The sequence below is a fragment of the Camellia sinensis genome, chromosome 6, assembly GCF_055761805.1.
Source record: "Camellia sinensis isolate YWXY chromosome 6, ASM5576180v1, whole genome shotgun sequence".
NCBI lineage: Eukaryota > Viridiplantae > Streptophyta > Magnoliopsida > Ericales > Theaceae > Camellia > Camellia sinensis.
Window position 1 is genome coordinate 107,949,332 of NC_138966.1, and position 20,934 is coordinate 107,970,265.

At 32.8% G+C, this 20,934-nt stretch overlaps 2 protein-coding genes and 1 pseudogene across 5 annotated transcripts; 2 read left to right on the top strand and 1 right to left on the bottom strand.

The window, feature by feature from the left end:
• The first annotated feature begins 2,975 nt into the window (after window positions 1–2,975).
• Window positions 2,976–8,627, top strand: LOC114271153 (TMV resistance protein N-like; annotated as a pseudogene). Its single transcript, XR_014332746.1, has 5 exons — window positions 2,976–3,639; window positions 4,200–5,298; window positions 5,472–5,747; window positions 5,862–6,749; window positions 8,028–8,627. The product of XR_014332746.1 is annotated as a TMV resistance protein N-like (transcript).
• Window positions 8,628–11,616: 2,989 nt separating this feature from the next.
• LOC114271152 (uncharacterized) lies at window positions 11,617–17,793 on the top strand. 3 transcript variants are annotated; one of them, XR_003632254.2, is made up of 5 exons: window positions 11,651–12,047; window positions 13,173–13,331; window positions 16,548–16,668; window positions 17,076–17,300; window positions 17,418–17,793. XR_003632254.2 is itself a non-coding variant. In XM_028212763.2 (4 exons), the coding sequence occupies exons 1-3, from the start codon at window positions 11,739–11,741 to the stop codon at window positions 16,644–16,646; spliced, it is 567 nt and encodes a 188-aa protein (XP_028068564.1). In that variant the 5' UTR covers window positions 11,622–11,738; the 3' UTR covers window positions 16,647–16,668; window positions 17,418–17,793. The 3 variants fall into 3 exon arrangements, 2 of the variants coding, with proteins under 2 accessions (XP_028068563.1, XP_028068564.1); XM_028212763.2 differs by lacking the exon at window positions 17,076–17,300 and having other exon boundaries at window positions 11,622–12,047; XM_028212762.2 differs by lacking the exons at window positions 17,076–17,300; window positions 17,418–17,793 and having other exon boundaries at window positions 11,617–12,047; window positions 16,548–16,774.
• Window positions 17,191–17,589, bottom strand: LOC114271180 (nucleolar protein). Its single transcript, XM_028212790.2, has one exon. The coding sequence runs from the start codon at window positions 17,587–17,589 to the stop codon at window positions 17,191–17,193; it is 399 nt and encodes a 132-aa protein (XP_028068591.1).
• Window positions 17,794–20,934: the final 3,141 nt, after the last annotated feature.

The following is a 20,934-nucleotide window of genomic DNA, read 5'->3' on the forward strand; positions in this document are numbered from 1 at the left end:
CACTCTTATTGGTAAAAATGTATCATTTTTCCTTTTTTTATATTGTTATGTTGTAGGACAATTTAATATTTTTAAATAAATCTATTGTGGTGTTCATGGAAACAATCTTAGAGACTAACCTGGTCGTTGCTATCAATTGTTGGGTCCTCCAAGAGAGAAATATAAATTTGAAAGAGTTAGGAATGAGTAAAGAAATAGTGAGGATTGACAAGTTGATTATCACGATGTAGGCATAAAGAATTTGATCCACTCTATTCTTAGATGATTTTCATTTCAAATTTAATGATTATAAAATAAGAATGTAAATTTATAATTATTTTAAATTAAAAAATATCTTTATAATTATCATTAAATGATATCATGAAATATGTAATGAAATAGATCACAATTCAATAAAAGGTGACATAAGACAGTGTGAGATGTGATGATGGGTAATTGAGTAATGGTATATAATTAAAAAAGAATAAGACAAAATATGATTTATTGTGTATCTTTCGTTTTAAAATAAAATATTTATAATAATAAATTTATTTATAAAATTGGCATTGTTATATTATCTTTATATAAATTCTAGGATAAATTATAGTTTTTACCGTGTGTCAATTTAGTCTCTATTGTTTCAATTTACTCTATTTTGCCTTTTAATTTAACGGATTGTGCCATATTAGTCTAACAAATAACGGTTATTAGGTTTAGTGGACGAAAAGTCAAACGATGTGTCAATTTGATTCCTGTCAAAATCGAGTAAATTAAAACAATAAAGACTAAATTGACACATTGTTTAAGCATGTGATGAGTTGACGTAGGTGAACTCGGTGATCTGATTAGAGAAGGCGTAGGTGACACAGTCGACGGCGGCGTAGTGCTTGAGCGTGAGTGCTTGCCGACGAAGCCAGCCGTGTCGGTGGTAGTACTGGATGTCGGTGGTTTCTAGAGAAAGAGGCGCTTGGGTTTGGCTTAAGAGTAATGGATTTAACAAACAAATTTGGGGTGTTTTGGAAAGTTGATAAAAAGGTGATTTTTGATTTTTTATCAAGCTTTTTGACTTTTTTGGAAGTGATTTGGGAAGTTGGTAAAAAGTTAGCGTTTTTGATTTTTGGTTTAATATTTTTTAAAATGTCACATCACTCCAAAATGACCAAAATATCTGTACTTTTTGATTTTTGAATTAATTAATTAAAATATTCCGGAGGGTAGTGTGATAAATTTGGGTGTTACTTTTTTGGGTCTTCCCAAATGGGATTTTCAACGTTTTGGGATGGTTTGGCATTTTTGAGCTGCACACAAAACGCAGCTTTTTGTGTGTGTTGCCAAAACGACAGTTAGTAAGAAATGAATATTTTAGTTATTTGGCATTGTCTTGTTCTTATGTATAGTAGAGGGCCCAAATTCTGTGGCTCAAATGTGGCTCAAATGGCCAAAACGACGTCGTTTTGAGTACAAAACAACATCAAAATGGCCAAAACGACGTCGTTTTGGCCATTTGAGCCACATTTGAGCCACATTTGAGCCACAGAATTAGGGCCCCCAAACATTTTTCTATAACAAAGTAATGCCGGGATTTTGGACAAAAAAAAATTCAAATATGAATTTTTGCACAGAGCACCTCAAATTTTTTTTAAATGTATTATGATTATTATTATTATTAGTTAAATTCATATTGTAATGGGAAGGATTCTATACCAAAAGGAGCCAAGAAGAAAAAATATTTAGGGTGCTTTGAAAAGATAATTAAAAATTAATTTTTTTTTAAACTTTTTCAATTGTGATAGAGACCCCACACATACATGACCCCCACAACCCTCACTCTCATCCCAACCACTCATAATGTGGAGCCTACACATACATGAGTGGACTCCACACACATTAAAGACCAAGATCAAATTGGGGGTCATGACACTTCCAAAGAAGGGAGTCCCAAACATTTTTTTAAACCTATATTTCCAAATGGCCTCTCAATACTCTTAGAATGTCACGTGTTCATACTTTAGGACTAATTATCATATATTATGTCTCATCATACTCGACACAAAATTATAGACTATTCCTTCTCCTCCACCAATTATACCTTAGAATATCTAATAATCCCTCGAATTATAGATATGATAGAGAGCTCTAGTAGAACTGCTCTAGCTGGCAACGCAAAAAAACAAAAAAAAAAAATTGTTATTTTTAAGTTCTTCTCTTAGGACTCTAAAATATTTTTCTTCGAATTATAGCGTCCGAGGCGAGAAACGTCCAACAAGAAACAAGGTGGGATTCCAAGAAGCATCCAAGAAATTGGCCAGTCATGTGAGAATTGGGATTCCAGCAAAGCAATATGCACTAAAAAGTTTGGGAAAATAATAATAATAATAATAATAATTTATAATTTTGAAATTTTATTATAATTATAATTTATATAATAGTTAATTTTATTTTAATAATAATTTATTAGTTATATAAATAAAAAATAATATTATTATATTTTTTTACGTAAAAACATATATTTTATTTTTTTATTTTTACAACACTTACATTAATTTTAATTAATTTAATTATAATTAAAATTAAATATTAATAGTATAATTATGTCAAAAGTATAACACCTAATATATATTTTGGGACTCTCAAAATTTGTGATCCCACAAACCCCAATTAATTTGTGACCATTTATTATTATTATTATTTGTTATTTTATTTTTTAAATAATGTTATATGCAACCGTTAATGTATTAGTTGATGATGTGAGATAATTTAAAATATTTTTAATATTTATAATTTATATAATAAATAAGATGAATAATATCATAATTAATACTATATGTTATTTAATACTATTAATTGGTGCAGCCCATCATTATTTTTTTCTTTTTCTCTCTCTCCGTTCCCTCTCTCACAAAATGTGTGGACAAAATGGGTGAGGTGTGGGGTCCGGGGTCTGGATCTGTATCACCACCGTTCTTTTATTTTTTACTCTACTCCCACTCCACAGATGAGATCCCTCCAAAGCCCATAACATGGGATGGAGGAGCTTGCAATTTGCAATTGACTCTTTTCTTACCTTTGGCCGAATCACTATTCTCTCACACTGTTTACAATTGATTTTGATCTCTAATCTATTTTTGGTTTGATCATCCATGGCTTTTAAAAGAAGCTTAGATCATTGTTCTTCTTCTTCATCATCTTCGACACAACCTCACTGGAGCTATGACGTGTTCTTGAGTTTCAGAGGTAAAGATACCCGCAAAAACTTCACTGATCATCTCTACGAGGCCTTGGTTCAAGCTGGAATTCACACCTTCAGGATGATGATGAACTTCCAAGAGGACGTGAAATTTCTTCGGAGCTTCTCAAATCAATCGAAGGATCCAGGATCTCCATCGTTGTTTTCTCAAGAAACTATGCTTCTTCCAGATGGTGCCTTGATGAGCTCGTGAAGATCATTGAATGCAAGAAAACACTTGGACAATTACTTGTCCCAATATTCTACGGTGTTGATCCATCTGATGTACGCCACCAAACTGGGTATTTTGGAGAAGCATTTGGAAGACACGAAAAGCGTTACGTGAATGAGATGGAGAAGGTGCAGGTGAGGAGAGCTGCCCTCTCTGAAGCTGCTAATTTGTCAGGGTGGGATTTGCAAAATGTTGCAAATGGGTAATCTTTATTAACATCCTTTTTATTTTGATGTTGCTGCTATCAATTTTTATCCTTAACTAGATAGAAAATCCTACCATGTTGATACTTGTTTTTACAATTGTCTATTTTAATACTTATTGAGAGTTTTATTTATGGATTTGATTGAAAAAAATTCAATTTTTTTGTTTAATACATGCTTATCTTTTATTAAAACTGACTTACAATGCCTTCGTCAATAATTTTATTTAAGTCTGTTTTGGTTATAAAAACGAAATGAGTGAGTGTTGTGCTCTGATTCATGCATATATAGAATATTTACTCTGAAATCAAGTTCGAGGCCTGAAATATAATGCATACATACCAAAGTGCATACTACACACTTACATTCTAGACTATATGCATACAAATACAACTTAATTGTTTCATTGCACTATATTAAGTATAAATAGTTCACTTTGTAACTTCAAGTTGTTTTGAATTTTACATTTCTTAACTTCATATTGGGAGTGGGTTTTGTAAGGTCTTGTATTTCCGTATTGTATACTTGCTTCACTTTTTATTTGGATTGAAATTGACAGGCATGAAGCAAAGTTCATCCAATAAATTGTTAGAGAGGTTTTATGTGAACTGAAACATACATTCCTACATGTCGCTGTGCGCCCAGTTGGAATAGATTCTCGTGTTGAACACATAAAGTCGTTGTTGAGCTTTGGATCAGATGATGTTCGCATGATTGGGATATACGGCTTGGGTGGAATAGGCAAAACGACCATTGCAAAAGCTGTGTATAATCAAATTTTCCTCCAATTTGAAGGGAGTTGTTTTCTTGCAGATGTTAGAGAATTTATAGGACAATATGGCCTACTTCAATTGCAAGAACAACTTCTTTTTGAATTATTAAGGACAAAGAATCTAAAGATTGCCAGTGTTGATAGAGGAATGAATTTGATAAAAGGAAGGCTCCATTCTAAAAGGGTTCTCATTGTTCTTGATGATGTGGATCAATTAAGACAATTAAATAGCTTGGCAGGAAATCGTGATTGGTTTGGTCCAAGAAGTAGAATTATCATAACAACTAGAGATGAGCACTTGTTGAAGGGACTGAAAGTTGATAAAAGATACATGGTTGAGGAATTGAATCACGAAGAGTCTCTGCAGCTTTTCAGTTGGCATGCCTTTGGCAAAACTAATCCATTAGAAAATTATGCAGATCTTGCAAATGGTATAGTAAATTATGCTAGTGGGCTGCCACTAGCTCTTGAAGTTTTGGGTTCTTATTTGTTTGGAAGAAACATGGCAGAATGGAAAAGTGCATTTGATAAATTACAACAAATTCCTCATGAGGAAATTCAGAAAAAACTTAGGATAAGTTTTGATGCACTAGATGATGACAAAATAAAGGATATCTTCTTTGATATTGCTTTCTTTTTCATTGGAATGGACAAAGACTATGCCATTACTATATTGAATGGTTGTGGTTTCTTCGCAGAAATTGGAATTAGTGTTTTGATTAGTAGATGTTTACTGAGAATTAGTGTAAACAATAAGTTGATGATGCATGATCTAGTTAGGGATATGGGAAGGGAGATTATTCGTGAAAGACATCCCAAGGAGCCTGAAAAGCGCAGTAGATTGTGGTTTCATGAAGATGTATGCTATGTACTCGAAAAAAATAAGGTAAGAGTTGAATCTTAATTCTTTGGCTTTTTGGACTAAAATAGTACTAAAAGACAAAATGTCACGTCAAATCCATAATCATTTCATTTTTTGTCTCATAAACATCACATCTTAATTCTATAGTCTTTCTTTCTTTTAATTTTCCATTTTGATTTTAAATATTACTATATTAGGGAACGGAAGCAGTTGAAGGCGTGATCCTGATCCTACCCATGTTAAAGAAGATACAATGGAGTAATAAAGCATTTGCTGAGATGCCTAAGTTAAGATTGCTTCGAATAAATCATGTGCACCTCTGTGGAAATTTTGAACATTTATTTGAGGAGTTAAGGTGGCTCTGTTGGCATTACTGCCCATTGGAGTATTTACCATCCAATTTTCATCCAGAGAAACTTGTTATTTTAGACATGCAATTCAGCAGATTGAAAACACTCTGGATAGATGGGAAGGTATGATATTCTTATCAAATTTATCGTTGTTTGGGATTTTGGATAAATTCTTTGGTGGGGTCATGATGAAAGAAAATTATATAATTTTGTATATTTTTTTCTTGGTTTTAACAGCACTTCAAGAGCTTGAAAATTCTAAATCTCAGTAATTCCAAATGCCTAACAAAAAGCCCCATCTTCTGCTCACTATCGATGCTCGAGGAATTACGACTTGGATGTTGTACAAGTTTAATGGAGCTCCACAAATCAATCGGACTTCTAGATAAACTTGTTTACTTGAATTTGAAAGATTGCATGAACCTCAGGTTTCTTCCAGGCAGTGTCTGCAAGTTGAAGTCTGTTGAACATCTAAATCTCACTGGTTGCACAAAACTAGGGGAGTTTCCAGAGCACTTGGGACATATGGAAAGCTTAACAGAGCTTCTTGCAGATGGAACAGCCATTAAACAACTACCTTTCTCTATTGGACTACTGAAGAATCTTAGGAGAATATCATTGAAGGGATGTAATAGGCAATTCACAGCTAAATCCTGGTTTCCTCTCATTTCATCTTGGGTTTTACCGAGAAAAAATGCCGACTCCATAAGATTTTTACCATCCTCTATTTTAGGTTTGTGTTCCTTAACACAGCTAGATCTCAGTGATTACAATCTGTCTGAAGGAGATTTTCCAGCTGATCTTAGGAGTTTATCATCCTCATTGCGAAATTTGTATTTAGGCGGAAACAATTTTCGTAGCCTACCGTATGGCTTCAGTCATCTATCCAAACTAGAAAACCTTTCGTTGGATAAGTGCACAAGTCTTCAATCTATCTCATATCTTCCTCCTAATTTATCTAATATAAGTGCTGATGGATGTCCATCACTTGAAAAAATATCCGATCTACCAAAATTTAAGACTCTAATGTTGTGGTTGACACCCAATACATGGGAAGATCTTCGGTTTGTAGGTGCACATATGATCATTTCCGCAAGGCTCAACAATTTACGAACTCCCCTTCGGGTCTCTCTCTCTCTCTCTCAGGTGCAACAATTTAGCAAAAAAAATCTCTTTGAAAATTAAGTAAAATGTGTGAAACCAAATTTATTTTAAATGTGTCCTGAAAAATATCAAAGGAGGAGGATTCCATCCGGTCCAGATTATATGGATTGGAGGATGCTATTTAGGTTTGTGGAATCAATCATGGGGTCTATCATGAATTCTGTTTCGATAATTCGAATATTTCATTTTATCAGACACTCTTGTGTATTTCATTCACAAAAAAAAAAAAAAAAATTATATCGATCCGATAATCATAATATTGTTCAATATATCAAATTTGTCGCAGACAAAAAAAGAAGAAGAAAAGGGATGACAATTGTGTTTTTAAAAATAAATAATATATTTTTTGGTAACAAACGCAATAAATTAAACAAGTTACGATTAACAGATCGATTTAATTTTTGTATGAATGAAATAGATGAAGTGTTCAACAATAGAACCTGTGGTGGGTCTCATGGACCTAAACAACACCAGTGGACTAGAGAAGAGTTGCCTATTAGATATGGAAAATAATATCTTACTCTTATTGAATTTCTTATTCAAATTTTTTTACTTGAATGATGTGGCAGTAACAATTTTAAAAATAGGATTCACTAGTTTTTTTTATTGTTTTTATTACCAGCTACATGATAATATATTAGAAGATTATATATCACATGTTTATATCATCTTTTTATATCACCAACCTACATGGGAAGATGTCATTTGTTTGCATTAATTTGTTAATAATCATCTTTAAATAATAGAATTAATTATAAGTATCCATATAGACGGTGACACAAAATAATGATAAATAATCGGTCATATATAGCATTTCTATATGACAATATGTTATTTGTTTTCATTAGTTTCTTAATAATTATCTATAAATAAATGAGCCAATTATAAATTTCCATGTCGACAATAATACAAAACAATGATAAAAACATATGTGGCATATCTAACATTTCTTTTTTCAAATATAAACAAGTCTTTTAATTGTAAATGATAAAATTAAAACTTGCCACTGTATTAATTTGATGGAAAAATAATTTCAAACAAGATTATAGGGATACAGAATGAACATGACATAATCTTAATTATACATATTACATGAAAGGAGTAGGATTTATCATAAAATATATAGTTTCGCTCTGAAATTACACTATCTATATTTTATAGTATTATTGATTTTGTATTCGCAAATTTATTTTAATTATTTTCGTCTAACAATCTACTAATTAGAAATTCATATGACAGAATCTTCGTGAAAGGTCCTTGTTCGTGGGAGACACTTTCAATCCTGATGACTTCAGCCGTATTTTCAGCAATAAAGTAACAGGATCTTCTTCAATATCCTTAGAAGTGCCAGTAGTGGGAGGGAAAAACAATTATGTTTCAGGGTTCGATGTGGAAATTGTTTTTTATAAAGCTGATGATGAAGAAAGTTGCTCCATGAAATTAAATGATTATCCATACATCATTTTTACCGATAAAACTAATGACATCGATTTTAGTTATACTCCAACCTCTTTCGGCTTCCGTGAGAGTAGTGGAGATTATGCTTGGAGCAGCCATATAAGAGTTGATGAATATTTTGGGTGTAGACTTAAAGGTGGCGAGCAATTCCAAGTTTCTTTCATTTTGCCGTCACTTTTTAAAGTAGAGCAGTGTGCGATGGATCTGATTGTTGAGTCAGAGAAGCCTTTAGATTGAGTTGGTACTGGAGCTTTACACCTCCTTCTACAGATGATGAAGGATGATTATGAAAATTGTCACCAAAACATCCATTGTAATTGGGCCATCTCACATTTTCCTTTGAATAAATATGAATGAATTGCAATCGCATTTTTTTGTCTCTTTTTTTTTTTTTTTTTTAGATAGTACAAACACATTTTTTTTTTTGAGATTTGTTTAAAATCTATAATTTTGGAAATTACAAAAACTAGTTTGGTTACGAATTTTAAAAAGAGAAAATTTATTTGGTTATAAATATGAAAAAGAGTTTTGAGTTGTATTTTGAATTTTTTTCAGTTTTTTTTAAATGTTTAAAAGTTTTCTTATTTTTTTTTTTTTGGATAAATATTTTTCACTGTAACTATTTACTTATTTATTTTATGTGCGTTGTATTTTTTAAAAATATTTTAAATATTATTTCTAAATATTTAAAAATTTTAATTTTATTTATTTATTTTTATTTTAAATATATAATTTTATTTAAAATATTTTATTAAATATTGTTAAAAAAAATTGGAATAGTTTGTATTTATTTTTTAAATATTTAATATTTAAAAATTTTTGAATCGCCTATATATATTTGAAATTATAACAAATTATTTGGTCAATACTTTAAAAAAATAACAAAATATTTTTTTGAAAAAATAAAAAAATAAAAATAAATTTTTTCTTCAAAAATAAAAAAAAAATAAAAAAATAAAAAAATAATTTTAAAGAACAAAAAAAAAATCTATAGATCTTTTTTTTTTTTAGAAAAAATTGAATTTTGAAAGAATTTGATTAGAAGTTTTAAAAATAAATTTTAAATTGAGTTTTGAGTTATATATTTAGTTAGGATAAATTACATCGACACTCCTTGAGATTTTTGTTTAATACAGATTCCCCTTCCCAAGATTTTTAATCTCTTTACAAATTGCTCCTGGATAGCTGATGTCATTTTGGCTATGCAAAATACGGCAAATCTGCTAAAACTGCACTGATCTGCATCAATCTACACTGCTCTATCCGCTAACCGTGATTTAAACTTTAAAATTTACAATTTACCTTCGAAACCGCTCCACGCCGCTATAGTTAATACATATATATATATATATATATATATAATCTATAATGAAATATTAAAGCAAAAATGAGTGTGAAAGAGATTTAATACATGATATTTATTACAAATTAGTAGTTATATATATGAAAATATTATGTAAAATTAGTTTGTATTATATATATGAAAAATATTATGCAAATTATATTATATATTATGCAAAGGCTTGATAATTGGTTAGAATATTTTTCAATTCGCCAATCCGCCTAAAACCACTCAAACCGTAATTTGCCAATTCGGCAATCCACTAATCCGCTATTTGGTTTATAATTTTACTCTCAAACCGTCGGAACCACATCACGCACACCCTTAGATGTCATGTCCTAAAATTTTCTAAATGATCATGCTGTCATTTTTCTTACCATTTCTTCTTCCTATCATTAAGACTACATTCTACAACTTTTCATCATTAAATTTTACTTGAATATATTCTTATTGAGAGATGATATACAAACATAAATTTTATATAAAATTTTCAAATACAATGATGTAACTTAATGGTGATCTTTTACTTTAAAACAAAACACTTATAAACATGATTTATATTTACAATAACATTACTATTACAATATTTTCATGATATTCTTTGTATAAATTTTTAAATATGTATAATTTTTCATTTTTATTTCCACCATCATTTTTCTTTCTTGTTTATTTACCAACATTTATTATTATAGTATTACCAAATATCGTCATTCATATTATTATTGATTTTTTTTTTTTGAATTTGGTGAATTTAAAAAAAAATCAAAAAATATTATACTTCGTAAGTATATTTAGATTAGGTGTATCTAAAAAATAAAAAATTAAAATTAAAATATTAAAAAAAACACGAAAAATAAAGAAAATTCAATTTTTTTTTGTGAGTTAAAAAAAATGATTCAATATATTTGGTTTCAGTTTTTTGAAAATTGAGTTTTTTTTAGTGAATATTTTAAAAATTTTAAGCATTTTTTTTTTTACTTTTTTAGATGTACCTTACTTAGATGTATCTAAATAGTAAAATATTTATGAAAAAATATTTTAAAAAATTAATAAACACACAAAAATACAAAAAATGTACTAAATTTTTGTATTTTTTTAATATTTTTGGTATTTAGTGAATTTTTTGAAATTTTTTTTCACAAATATTATAGTTTTTAAGTGTATTTATGTTGGGCATATCTAAATTTTTTTTAAAAAAATTGCTTCAAATATTAAAAAAATTCATTGAAAGCAAAAAATACAGAAAATAAAAACGGAAAATTTTCTGAAAAGTATTTTGTAGAAACCAAAGATTAAATGACAAATATGCTATTTTAATTCGACAAGAAACTAAGTGTAATTTTTCAAACGTAAATGAGAGATTATATTAAACAAAACCTCAAGGCTCTGTTTGTTTTCAGACATAGAATGTAAGTGATTGATAGTGATGTGATTAAGTAAAATTGTGTTTGTTTTGATGATAGTTGTTAGTGTAGGGATTGTTAAATTATTTTTACATAAAATAAATATAAAATAATAAAACAAATAAAAAAATACAAAAATATTAAACATTAATGCTTTAAAAAAAATGCCTGACATGTATAAAATTTTTAAAAAAATAAAAATAAAATAAAAAATTTCTAGAAAAAAATAAAACAAATAAAATAATGATTTTTACTTAACAAAAAATACAAAAATTATACATTAATGTTAAAAAGAAATGTCCGACATGTAAAAAATAAAAAATAAAAAAAATTTCTAGTTCGCTGGACTATTTTTTTAATACCAAGTTCTAGAGGCCTATCCAAATCCCCTTGGGGAGGCCCATCATAATCCGAAAATCACTAGCAATTCCCTCTCTCTCTCTCTCTCAAAATAAACACGTGAGTCTCACCTCATTACCAATTCCAATCCTCCTCTAAATCTCCAAACAAACAGAGCCCAAGATATCAGTATAATTTACCCATTTAATTATGGATTTTGAAATTTTTAAAAATTAAAATCATGATTTGATTTGAGTTTCAAACCAAATGCTACTAAATTTTTTTTGGATCAAATGCAACTAAAATTTGATGCTCAATAATATTCCACACTTTTAGTTGTAGGGTTTAAAACAGCAACCAATAAAATAAACCCTTGTTCTTCTTCTGCTTGTATCTATCTCTGTGGCCATGGCTTTGGACGACGACATAGAGAGAATTCTATTCAGCGAAGACCAAATCTCCCAACGAGTCTCCGATCTGGCCTCTCAGATCACCCATGACTTCACCACCAACGCCGTCTCTTCATCCCCGCCGGTCGTCGTCGGCGTGGCCACCGGCGCCTTTCTGTTCCTAGCCGACCTCGTCAGAAAGATCAAACTTCCCCTCAACGTTGACTTCGTTCGAGCCGAGTCGTACGGCTCAGGAACTGTATCGAACGGCGCTCCGAGAATTTCATTCGACTTGAAGATCGATATTCAGGGAAAGCACGTCATTCTGGTACTGTTTATATCATTCAATTTCATTTTTAATTCTTTCGCCGCTGTTGTTTGGTATCTAATTGTGTGAAGATGAAGATTTTTTGTGTTCTGATTTTTTGGTTGCATAATGACTCGTGAAAGCGATTTCATTTTGTGACATTTGATTGATGTTTGCTTCGTTATTTATTTTTTTTTTAAAGAACAAACATTTAGATCGAAAAGGGTTACTGCAATGCAATGTATCTTTATTCAATGAAATGAACCACCACATAACATGGGGAATGATCTGAGATTTTGTCAAATTAGGAGACAGTCTGGATGTAGATGTTATTTTTTAAAATTTCTAAGAGTTTTGTTAAGGCATACCTTTTAAGGCCAGAAATTATCATATGAACTATATATGCACCTTATAACTAAAATAGGAAAATGGCATAATTTCAATCAAAAAGAAAGAAAAAATTGTCAATGACTAAAGAACTCTTGAGTCCTAACTAAATTAATGTCATAACTAAAGAAGAAAATTGATCATAACTAAAGATGAAAACGGCATAATTAGGGTGCATATGGTTCCCCCTTTTAAACAGGTGTGTATTAGAATTTCCCTGGGAAGATGCATGTTAAGAAGTTTAAAAAAATTATACATTTTGCATAAAAATGCATTCAATAAATGATAAATAATATTTTTAAACCTCAAGGACTCAAATTAACAAGACCCAAATTCTAAACTTCTTTACCAAGCTTATTTAGAAAGCTCTGGGAGGAGAGTATGTAGTAATGGGGGAATCAAAATTACAACCATCATACAGAGCTTTATCAGAAGGAAGATATGGTTAATTTATGTTACTGGCAAGGTCCACACCTTGCAGTCGTGCCCCCAATCCCTTCTGCTTCTGCACCACCACCACCACCACCACCACAACAACAATAAAGATCAGAATATTATATATTGACAAAAGATTATTTTACATGGGTTACATTGAGACAAGAAAAATAAACGTGCAAGTTGGATTAGTGATGGGTGCATAGTTGGTCTTATTCTCAACATTTATGGGGTTTGATATTATTCCTGTATTTTTATTTTCTATTCAGCTTTGATATTCTTTCTTTGACATGTTACTTATATTTCGGTTTTTCCTTGGCTTAGGTTGAGGACATTGTGGATACGGGAAACACTTTGTCTTGTCTTATTGCTCTTTTGAAATCCAAAGGAGTGTCCTCCGTATCGGTGTGTACCCTCCTTGATAAAAGACGAAAGGTTAATTTTGAGCTTGTGGGTAAAGGAAAGTATTATTATGGCTTTGAGGTTCTCTCTCTCTCTCTCTCTCTCTCTCTCTCTCTCTCTCTCTCTCTCTCTCTCTCTCTCTCGTGCATATGCAATTGGTGAAACCTTCTCTAAATCCAAGTTTTACCATGTTTGATGTTTCAAACAATTGAAAACTAATACATTTGAAAATAGCTGCACAATTTACCTGCAGTAATATGTGGAGTACCAAGGACAAACTAATACATTTTATCAGCTAACTATGCTTTGCTGCCACATCATTGAGTTGCAGTGTGTTTCTTCTGGCAGGATCATATATCGGTTCAATTAAAAACTATAAATTCTTGCAGCCCAACATTTCTTGGTGTCGAGAGGAACCTGAATTACCAAATAGTTTATCTCCTCTGATTTTCTAGGCAATGATATCCTAGTGTGCCCGTCGAAATTTTTTCGTTTTGCTAGTTTCAAGGCATTGTAAATTACAATTGCCATTCATGCATTTGAGGTTTGAATGGTCGAATTCTTTATTATGGCGGTTCCTTATTATTTATGTCATTTTATAACAGTCAATTACCACCATGTATGTGTTGTAAGTATTCAGAGGCACAACCTCCATTCAATAGTTTCAGGAAGTCAAATAGTCCATTTCTACTTTATAGTAATAGTTGTTAACTTGTTATAATGTTTCTGAGACATGACCTTCTTTTTACTGTGCTTGTATAGAACTTTTCTCTTTCCTTTTGAGTTTAGATTATTTGACCACTCTTCATTGAATTCTTGTACATTTTGACAACTATAACATAAGAAGATGCTTTTTTCTCGACTCAGAATAACCAATCACATACTTCTAAAGGACTTTGAAGTAGTATTTCCAAAAGTGATCTGTAATTGATGGATTAAATCTTTGATTTTTTTTGTTTTTGTTTTTAGTTATTTTAATTGGGAAAGTTAAAAAGCACTGAAGGGTGAAAGCTCTGTTTACCCAAGCCAGACCTTTAAAATTTTTAAAGAAATTATCTTGACGTGCTTCAATTGGATGGTCTGTTGTGTAAGTTCACTGTCTGGTTGGCAGAAACCTTTTAGGGAGTGTTTGATAACTGGATGAGTGGGTGAGGGATTAGGATAAGAAAAACATATGTGGGCCTCACATTCTCCCCCTTGTCCCTTGTTTAGTACAAAATATCTAATCCTAGGATAACCTTCTTATCACTCATATGAGGAATTAAATGAGGGATAACTAAGGGGTCTAGGAGGAAAAGGGGGGTCATTAGAGAAATGTTGAAGTTACATCAACTGGATATAGTGTTGCTACAAGAAGCAAAACGTGAGACTTGTGATAGAAATCTTATTAAAAGCGTATGGGGAGCTATATTTAGGAAGTGGGGATACCTTCCATCGGTAGGAGCGTCGGGGGATATTTTGATTATTTGGGATGAAAAAGTAGTGAGCGATTATGAGACAATTTTGTGGGAGTTTTCAATTTCAATCAGGTTTAGAAATTTAGATAGCAAGGAATGGTGGTTGTCTGGGGTTTATGGCCCTAATAGTCCTTTAAGGAGAGGGGTTTGGTGGGATGAGTTGGTTGGTTTGTATGGGTTGTGTTTACCAAATTGGTGTGTGGGTGTAGATTTTAATGTGGTAAGAATGGTGTTGGAAAAGCTTAATGGCTCATTAGTTAATAGAGGGATGAGGGAGTTTGATATATTTTATTTACAAAATATAATAAATAAATAAAATATTTAATGTGCATTAAAATAACAATATTTATAAAAAATTTTTTAATGTGTATTAAAAAATATATATATATATATTACCGCTCCCTGAGGCGCTCCAAACCTAAGAAACTTTTATCGGCTCACGCTTCTTCGCTCCCGCTCCCGCTTCGTGCAACTTAGGTTCTTCCATCGTGTTGTTGGCATGCTCTAGTTTGGCTCCAATTGCTTGGAGTCTTAGCTTTGCTAGAAATCTTTCTGATAGAGAGATTGGTGATTTAGCCTCCTTGTTGTTTTGCATTAATCATTTGTCTTTGGATTCTTCTTCGGGTGATAAATTTGTTTGGCTCTTACATTCTTCCGGTGTCTTTTCTTGTAAATCCTTCTTTGGAAAAGTCACTGAAAAACCAAACATACCATTTTTTCCCTCATCATGAAAGAATCTGGAAGTCTTTTGCACATCTCAAAGTAAAGTTTTTTTATAGGGTCTTTGGTTCATGGAAGCATTTTGACCAATGAGATCCTTCAAAAGAGGAGGTCTAATTGTTATCTTTCTCCTCATTGGTGCATTCTGTGTAAGGGGGAGGGAGAGAGTCTGAATCATCTTTTCTTGCACTGCTCAGTGGCAAGAAGTTTATGACAGCAGTTTTTTGCTTGGGGAGGTCTTACTTGGGTGGCCCCTGAAGCATGTAGTTCAATGGTCTCTATTGATTTTCGATTCTTAGGCCTAAACAAAAAGGCAAAGGTGTTGGGACTTTGTGCAGTTTTTGCTCTTTTCTGTGTTATATGGTTGGAAAGGAATGCGAGGATCTTTGAGGATAAATTTACTGACGTATCTGCGATGTGGGAGAAAATCAGATTTCTTGCATCTTTTTGGGCTTCAATTGCTCCTCCATTTAGGGGAATTCCACTTGTTTTTTTTTTTTTTTTTTTTTTTTTATTTATTTTTTTTTTTTATTTCTAGCGATTGGAAGTCCGTATGCGATTAGTAGAATTTTTACTTTCACTTTAGAACCTCCTTTGTATTTTTTTTTTCTTCTCCATTGTAATAAAATTTTCTGTTGTTGCTGGTCGGAAAAAAGAAAAGAAAAAAGAGAGGGATAATTAATCCCACCCCCCATGGGATTAGCTAATCCCTCTGCTCTAGATTAACCTCCCTTATCCAACTGTCAAAATCAATCCTGGAAATCTAATCGCCGAATTAGCAATTGGAAAGGAAGGCTGCTTGCATGTGCCGGAAGAATGGAGCTCATCTCCTCAGTGCTTGCAAGCCTTCTCATCTATTGGTCGGTGGCCTTAGTCATTTTCCTGTATCAAAGATATGGGAGGCTGGATACCTTGAACTTGCCACACATAACACAGACATTTGCCGAATACATACACTTTATTCATCTTAGACTAGTTTTGGTTGTTCTAAGTTGTAGACTTCCATGATTTGTAGATCTGATTTACTTTCATGTTATATTTTGTGCACTGAAAACAATGTTTAATAGTATCAATAGTTAAGCACATAATTCACCTTTTTTTCTCTCCTTGTTCTTGGCAGTGCCCGGATTATTTCGTTGTGGGCTATGGACTGGATTTTGCAGAATCATACAGGAACTTGCCTTATGTTGGGATCTTGAAGCCTGAAATGTACAAGTGATTTCCGCTGTCACATCAGTGAGGTGTATAACTATTTGGTTTTTATACCCCTTTGCAAAACGTATTCCAAACATAAACCAATAATTACGCAATATATTGAAAGATTAAAATTCTAGATGATTGGAATTACATGGAGCATTTTTCTTCACTGCTTATGCACTTTTTGCAATAAATTTACAGCCTTGTAGTAATACCATCGTCTCTCTTCGTCTCTTCTTTTTGTGGTGACTACACTGTTAGTATACCGGCAAAGACGAATTACCCGGCTGAAGTTTGTGCATGAATTAGTTGAATATATATATATATATATATCACAGTGGAATTGTCTTCTTGTGTGTGTTGGGAATTTATTGTAACCTTTTATGTGGATGTTGCAAAACCGGTAATTTATTGACACCAACCCTTGGTGAATTACAAATTCTTGTTACAGGATGATTGCTATCCTGAAACTTCACAAGAGTAAGACCTTTCCAGCCAACTTTAAACCCTTAAAACATTTTAACAAGACTTGTGATTTTCAACAACTTTGCACTCTTCAATTTTCATCATTTCCATGGGAGAGCAGGAGAAGCTTTAGCAGCAGGAACAATATTCCCAGCAGAGTCATATATAATGACCCCAGAAAAATCTGGGAGCTGGCACTTCCCACCCATGAGTATGTTCTTCTTCCAAACTGACACTTCACCACTTCTACCACACATGCTTCCTTCTTCGCCTCCATTGCAGAATTGGAATCCACAAATCATCTCTTCATTGTTGTGTTGTATGACAGGACCATTGTTGCAGTTACCATAGCCATAGCAAGCTCTCCATTGGCGACGCCATTTGCGTGAATGAGAAGCACATGCGAAGAGTGCAAAGGCACACAAGAGAAGGGTCGCGGCAACATAGCTGGATTGAGAGGTGGTAGATAGGTGGTGAGGTAAGAGTAGTGGTCGAGCCATGTTTGTTAAAGGTGATTCATTTGTATAGAGTGAGTTTATGTGATGTATATATACTAGCAATTATGTGGTAAATGGGGTTGTTGGGATGTTGGGTATGGAGGATTTGGTAAGGTTTGGGTTGAGGTTTGACTCTTGGTACAAGTTAGAACTGGTTTGTGGTTTTGGTTACTTTGAACCTCTAAGGGCATCCACAATTTTTTTTTTGGTTCAACCACCCGGTATCCGACCCACTGGCCGACTAATCCGGATTCGGGGAGCAGTTCTGGATTAATAGGCTCAAGTCCCCTCCCAATTGGCGTTGCGGGGAATCGAACCGCAGTCCGTCCTTCCAAGCCGAGCTCCAATCACCACTCGGCCAACAACCAATTGGTAAGGGCATCCACAATTGATGTGTTAAAATTGTGTGTTAAAGTGTGTTATATGACAAAAAGTGTTAAAAGTGGGATCTAAAAATGTGTTAAGAGTTTGTTAATTTAGTGGGTGAATAGTGAATAAATGGTGGTACAATAGATGTGTTAAGGGGTGTGTTAAATATATATATATATATATATGTATATAATAAATAAAATAAATAAATAATTTTTTTTAATCAAAAATTTCAAGCCCAAAAATAAATTTCAAGTCCAAAAAAAAATCCCAACAAGTTTAAAAAAAAAAAAAAAAAAAAATTGCCGTTGACCGGTCAACCAGCCGGACGTCCGGCTAGTCAACCGGTAAGACCAAAAAAAACCTCTCCTTTGCTAACTAAAACGCTTGCTGTAGATAATAGGCATATTAACACATACCACTAACACACGTTAACAGTTCCATTGCAGTCCCAAACAATGTCCTTAGCTGGTCAAAATTTAGCATCTGACACTCACACACAGCTTAGTGTGTCCATTGTGGATGCTCTAATAGCTCCAAAGTAATGTTAGCTGAAAAGTGCAATAATCATATCAATATGATTATTGCGCTGTTTGTTTCAAAGATAAATATTTTATACAAATTTTCTTTTAGAAAATAATTTTATATATTTGATTAATATACTGATGATTGGTGGTGGGGGAAGGACAGAGGTGGAGGCAACGGGTTGTTGGTGGTGATGATAGTATGGTGGCATTGGTAAGATTTTAGTTCGAAAAATATTTTTTATTTTTTAAAAATGAAAAATATTTTCTATTAAAATAAATTTATTTTCCAATAATCACGTAAAATATTTTCCGTTGTATAAAAATTCAAAAAATACAAAACTATTTTTTTAAAAATATATTACATTTGAACAAAGAAAGTGTGATTCATTATTAGGTTAATGTTTTATATTCTTCTCCATTCATTTTTTGAGGTGAATGTCGTTGTAATGTTCTCTATCTCACTTTTTTCTCAATATAATGTAGTAGTTCATTTTATAGTACATACCTGTAAAAATTATGTATATTGTATGCCTGTTTATAATTTAGAGTTGTCTTCATTATATTTCAAGGTAATGACTTGATGTGATGGTGAAATTAAAGTAGATCTTATCTTACTCATGACTCAAATGGTGTTTTGTTGACTTAGGCCTCGTTTGGGAATATGTTAATTTAGTAATTTTTTGACTATTTGACTAAAATATGAGCTAAAAAAAACTAGTACGTTTGGGATGACTATTTGGCTTTTTACGAAAAGATGTGCAAAAAGTAGAGAGAAAATGAAATCTTTGACTTTTTGATATAAGTTATTGGTTTTTTAATTTTTTTAATAACTTTTTGACTTTTAAGTTAAAAGAGACAGTTTCCAAACGAGGCCTTAAAATGGTTTTGATTATGACTCAAAAATAATAATTTAGTTATAACTCAAAATGGTATTGTTAATATATTAACATAATTTTGATTATACCCGAAATAGTTCGAAGTGAGTGCATATACGTGCGCGTTGTTAAAGGCAACTTTAAAATCCAAGACAACAAGTCTAACCCTAAAATTTGTCCCTTCTAAGGATAAAAGATAACTAACATTTCTAAAGTATTTTACATTTTCTTTCAATCCTTCTCAGAATCAAAATGAGTGTAAAAACGAAGAAAAAGAACAATAATATTAACATGAAGCAAATCAACTGTTGGAACAATCTTCTGTGTGTAGGAGGGGGTTCAAGAAAAGAGTTAGAAAATTCGAAGATCTTCGAAGATCCTTGAAGAACAACTTCGAATTCTCTAGAATATGATGAGAGGCTTAGATTCTTCAATAATCTCAACTTAGGAACACGACAACAAAGGAGATGATGGAGATAAGAGATTGGGTGAAGAAGAAGGCAAAATGGCTAGAGAATAGAATAATGGCAAAGCTCTCCCAGGGATCTCCCACTTTCGCTCTCAAGGTTGATAATGGAGAAGGGAAATTAGTTCTTTCCCAAGAGTTAAAAATCTCCAAAATCCATCCCTTGTAAAGTTATGGGTGGGTGCTATTTATAGGCACCTCATGATATAGGATGGAGCCCATGTGCAAGGCACATGGGGGATATTCTCTCTAACCACCTTGTCCGAGGAAGTGACCTCTCCGAGGAGGTGACTTCTCCGAGGAGGTGACTTCTCCGAAGATGAGAAAACCCCGAAGAGGAGATCACTCCCTCGGCGAACCCTTCTTCTTAGCCACACCTAACCAATGATCCCCAATCATCCCAATGGGTCAGGGGTAGTCCCAGAGGACGTCCTGCCGCAAAAAATATTGCCGAGTCTCATGGACCCCCCGGGGTCGTGCCACCTCGACCCGGGTATAGGCTAGTTTAACCGAAGAGTGAATTTATCTCCACTCACCGTCCTCGGGATCGGGTCCTTCGTTCGAACTCCATTACGCCCATGGTTCTGGTGCGTAGATCCCGGAAAGCTCCGAGCCCGCAAGTGTTCTGGGACTTATTAACGGAGCGGCTTCTAGATTGCATCTGAATCCGTTCGAAGCCAAGTGCTTCGGATCTCTAGATTCGTAGGTCCGAATCCTTTCGAGTCCGAGTGCCTCGGATCTTTAGGCTTGTTCAACACCCTTTCGAGTCCGGGCCCGAGTAAGTCTCTAAGTCTCTAAGTTCGTGGATCCGAACCCCTTCGAGGCTTAGAGCGATTCAGCCCGTTTGATGGCGATAAATCTGGGCCCGCCAGTCTTGGACTTGCGATAAATTTGGGCCCATCAACCTTGGATTATTGGGCCTAATTAATTTAGTGGGCTTAAACTTAACTCCTCTTACATTTGCCCCTTGCGTGTCTGAGAATTTTTTTTTTAAAATTTCTCAGACATGCATACTGTCATTTCTTCGACCCTGCTTCGCATCACGTTTTCCCAAAAAAAAAAAAAACATGTTGTCACGACAGAGCTTATGGATAAAGTTGATGACGCACTT

Excerpts from the sequence above, each read along its gene's own strand:
- LOC114271152 (XM_028212762.2), top strand. The coding sequence starts at position 11,739 with ATGGCTTTGGACGACGACATAGAGAGAATTCTATTCAGCGAAGACCAA. Across the intron at positions 12,048-13,172 it reads AGGGAAAGCACGTCATTCTG|GTTGAGGACATTGTGGATAC; the intron begins GTACTGTTTATA and ends TCCTTGGCTTAG. Across the intron at positions 13,332-16,547 it reads AGTATTATTATGGCTTTGAG|TGCCCGGATTATTTCGTTGT; the intron begins GTTCTCTCTCTC and ends TGTTCTTGGCAG.
- LOC114271180 (XM_028212790.2), bottom strand. The coding sequence starts at position 17,589 with ATGGCTCGACCACTACTCTTACCTCACCACCTATCTACCACCTCTCAA.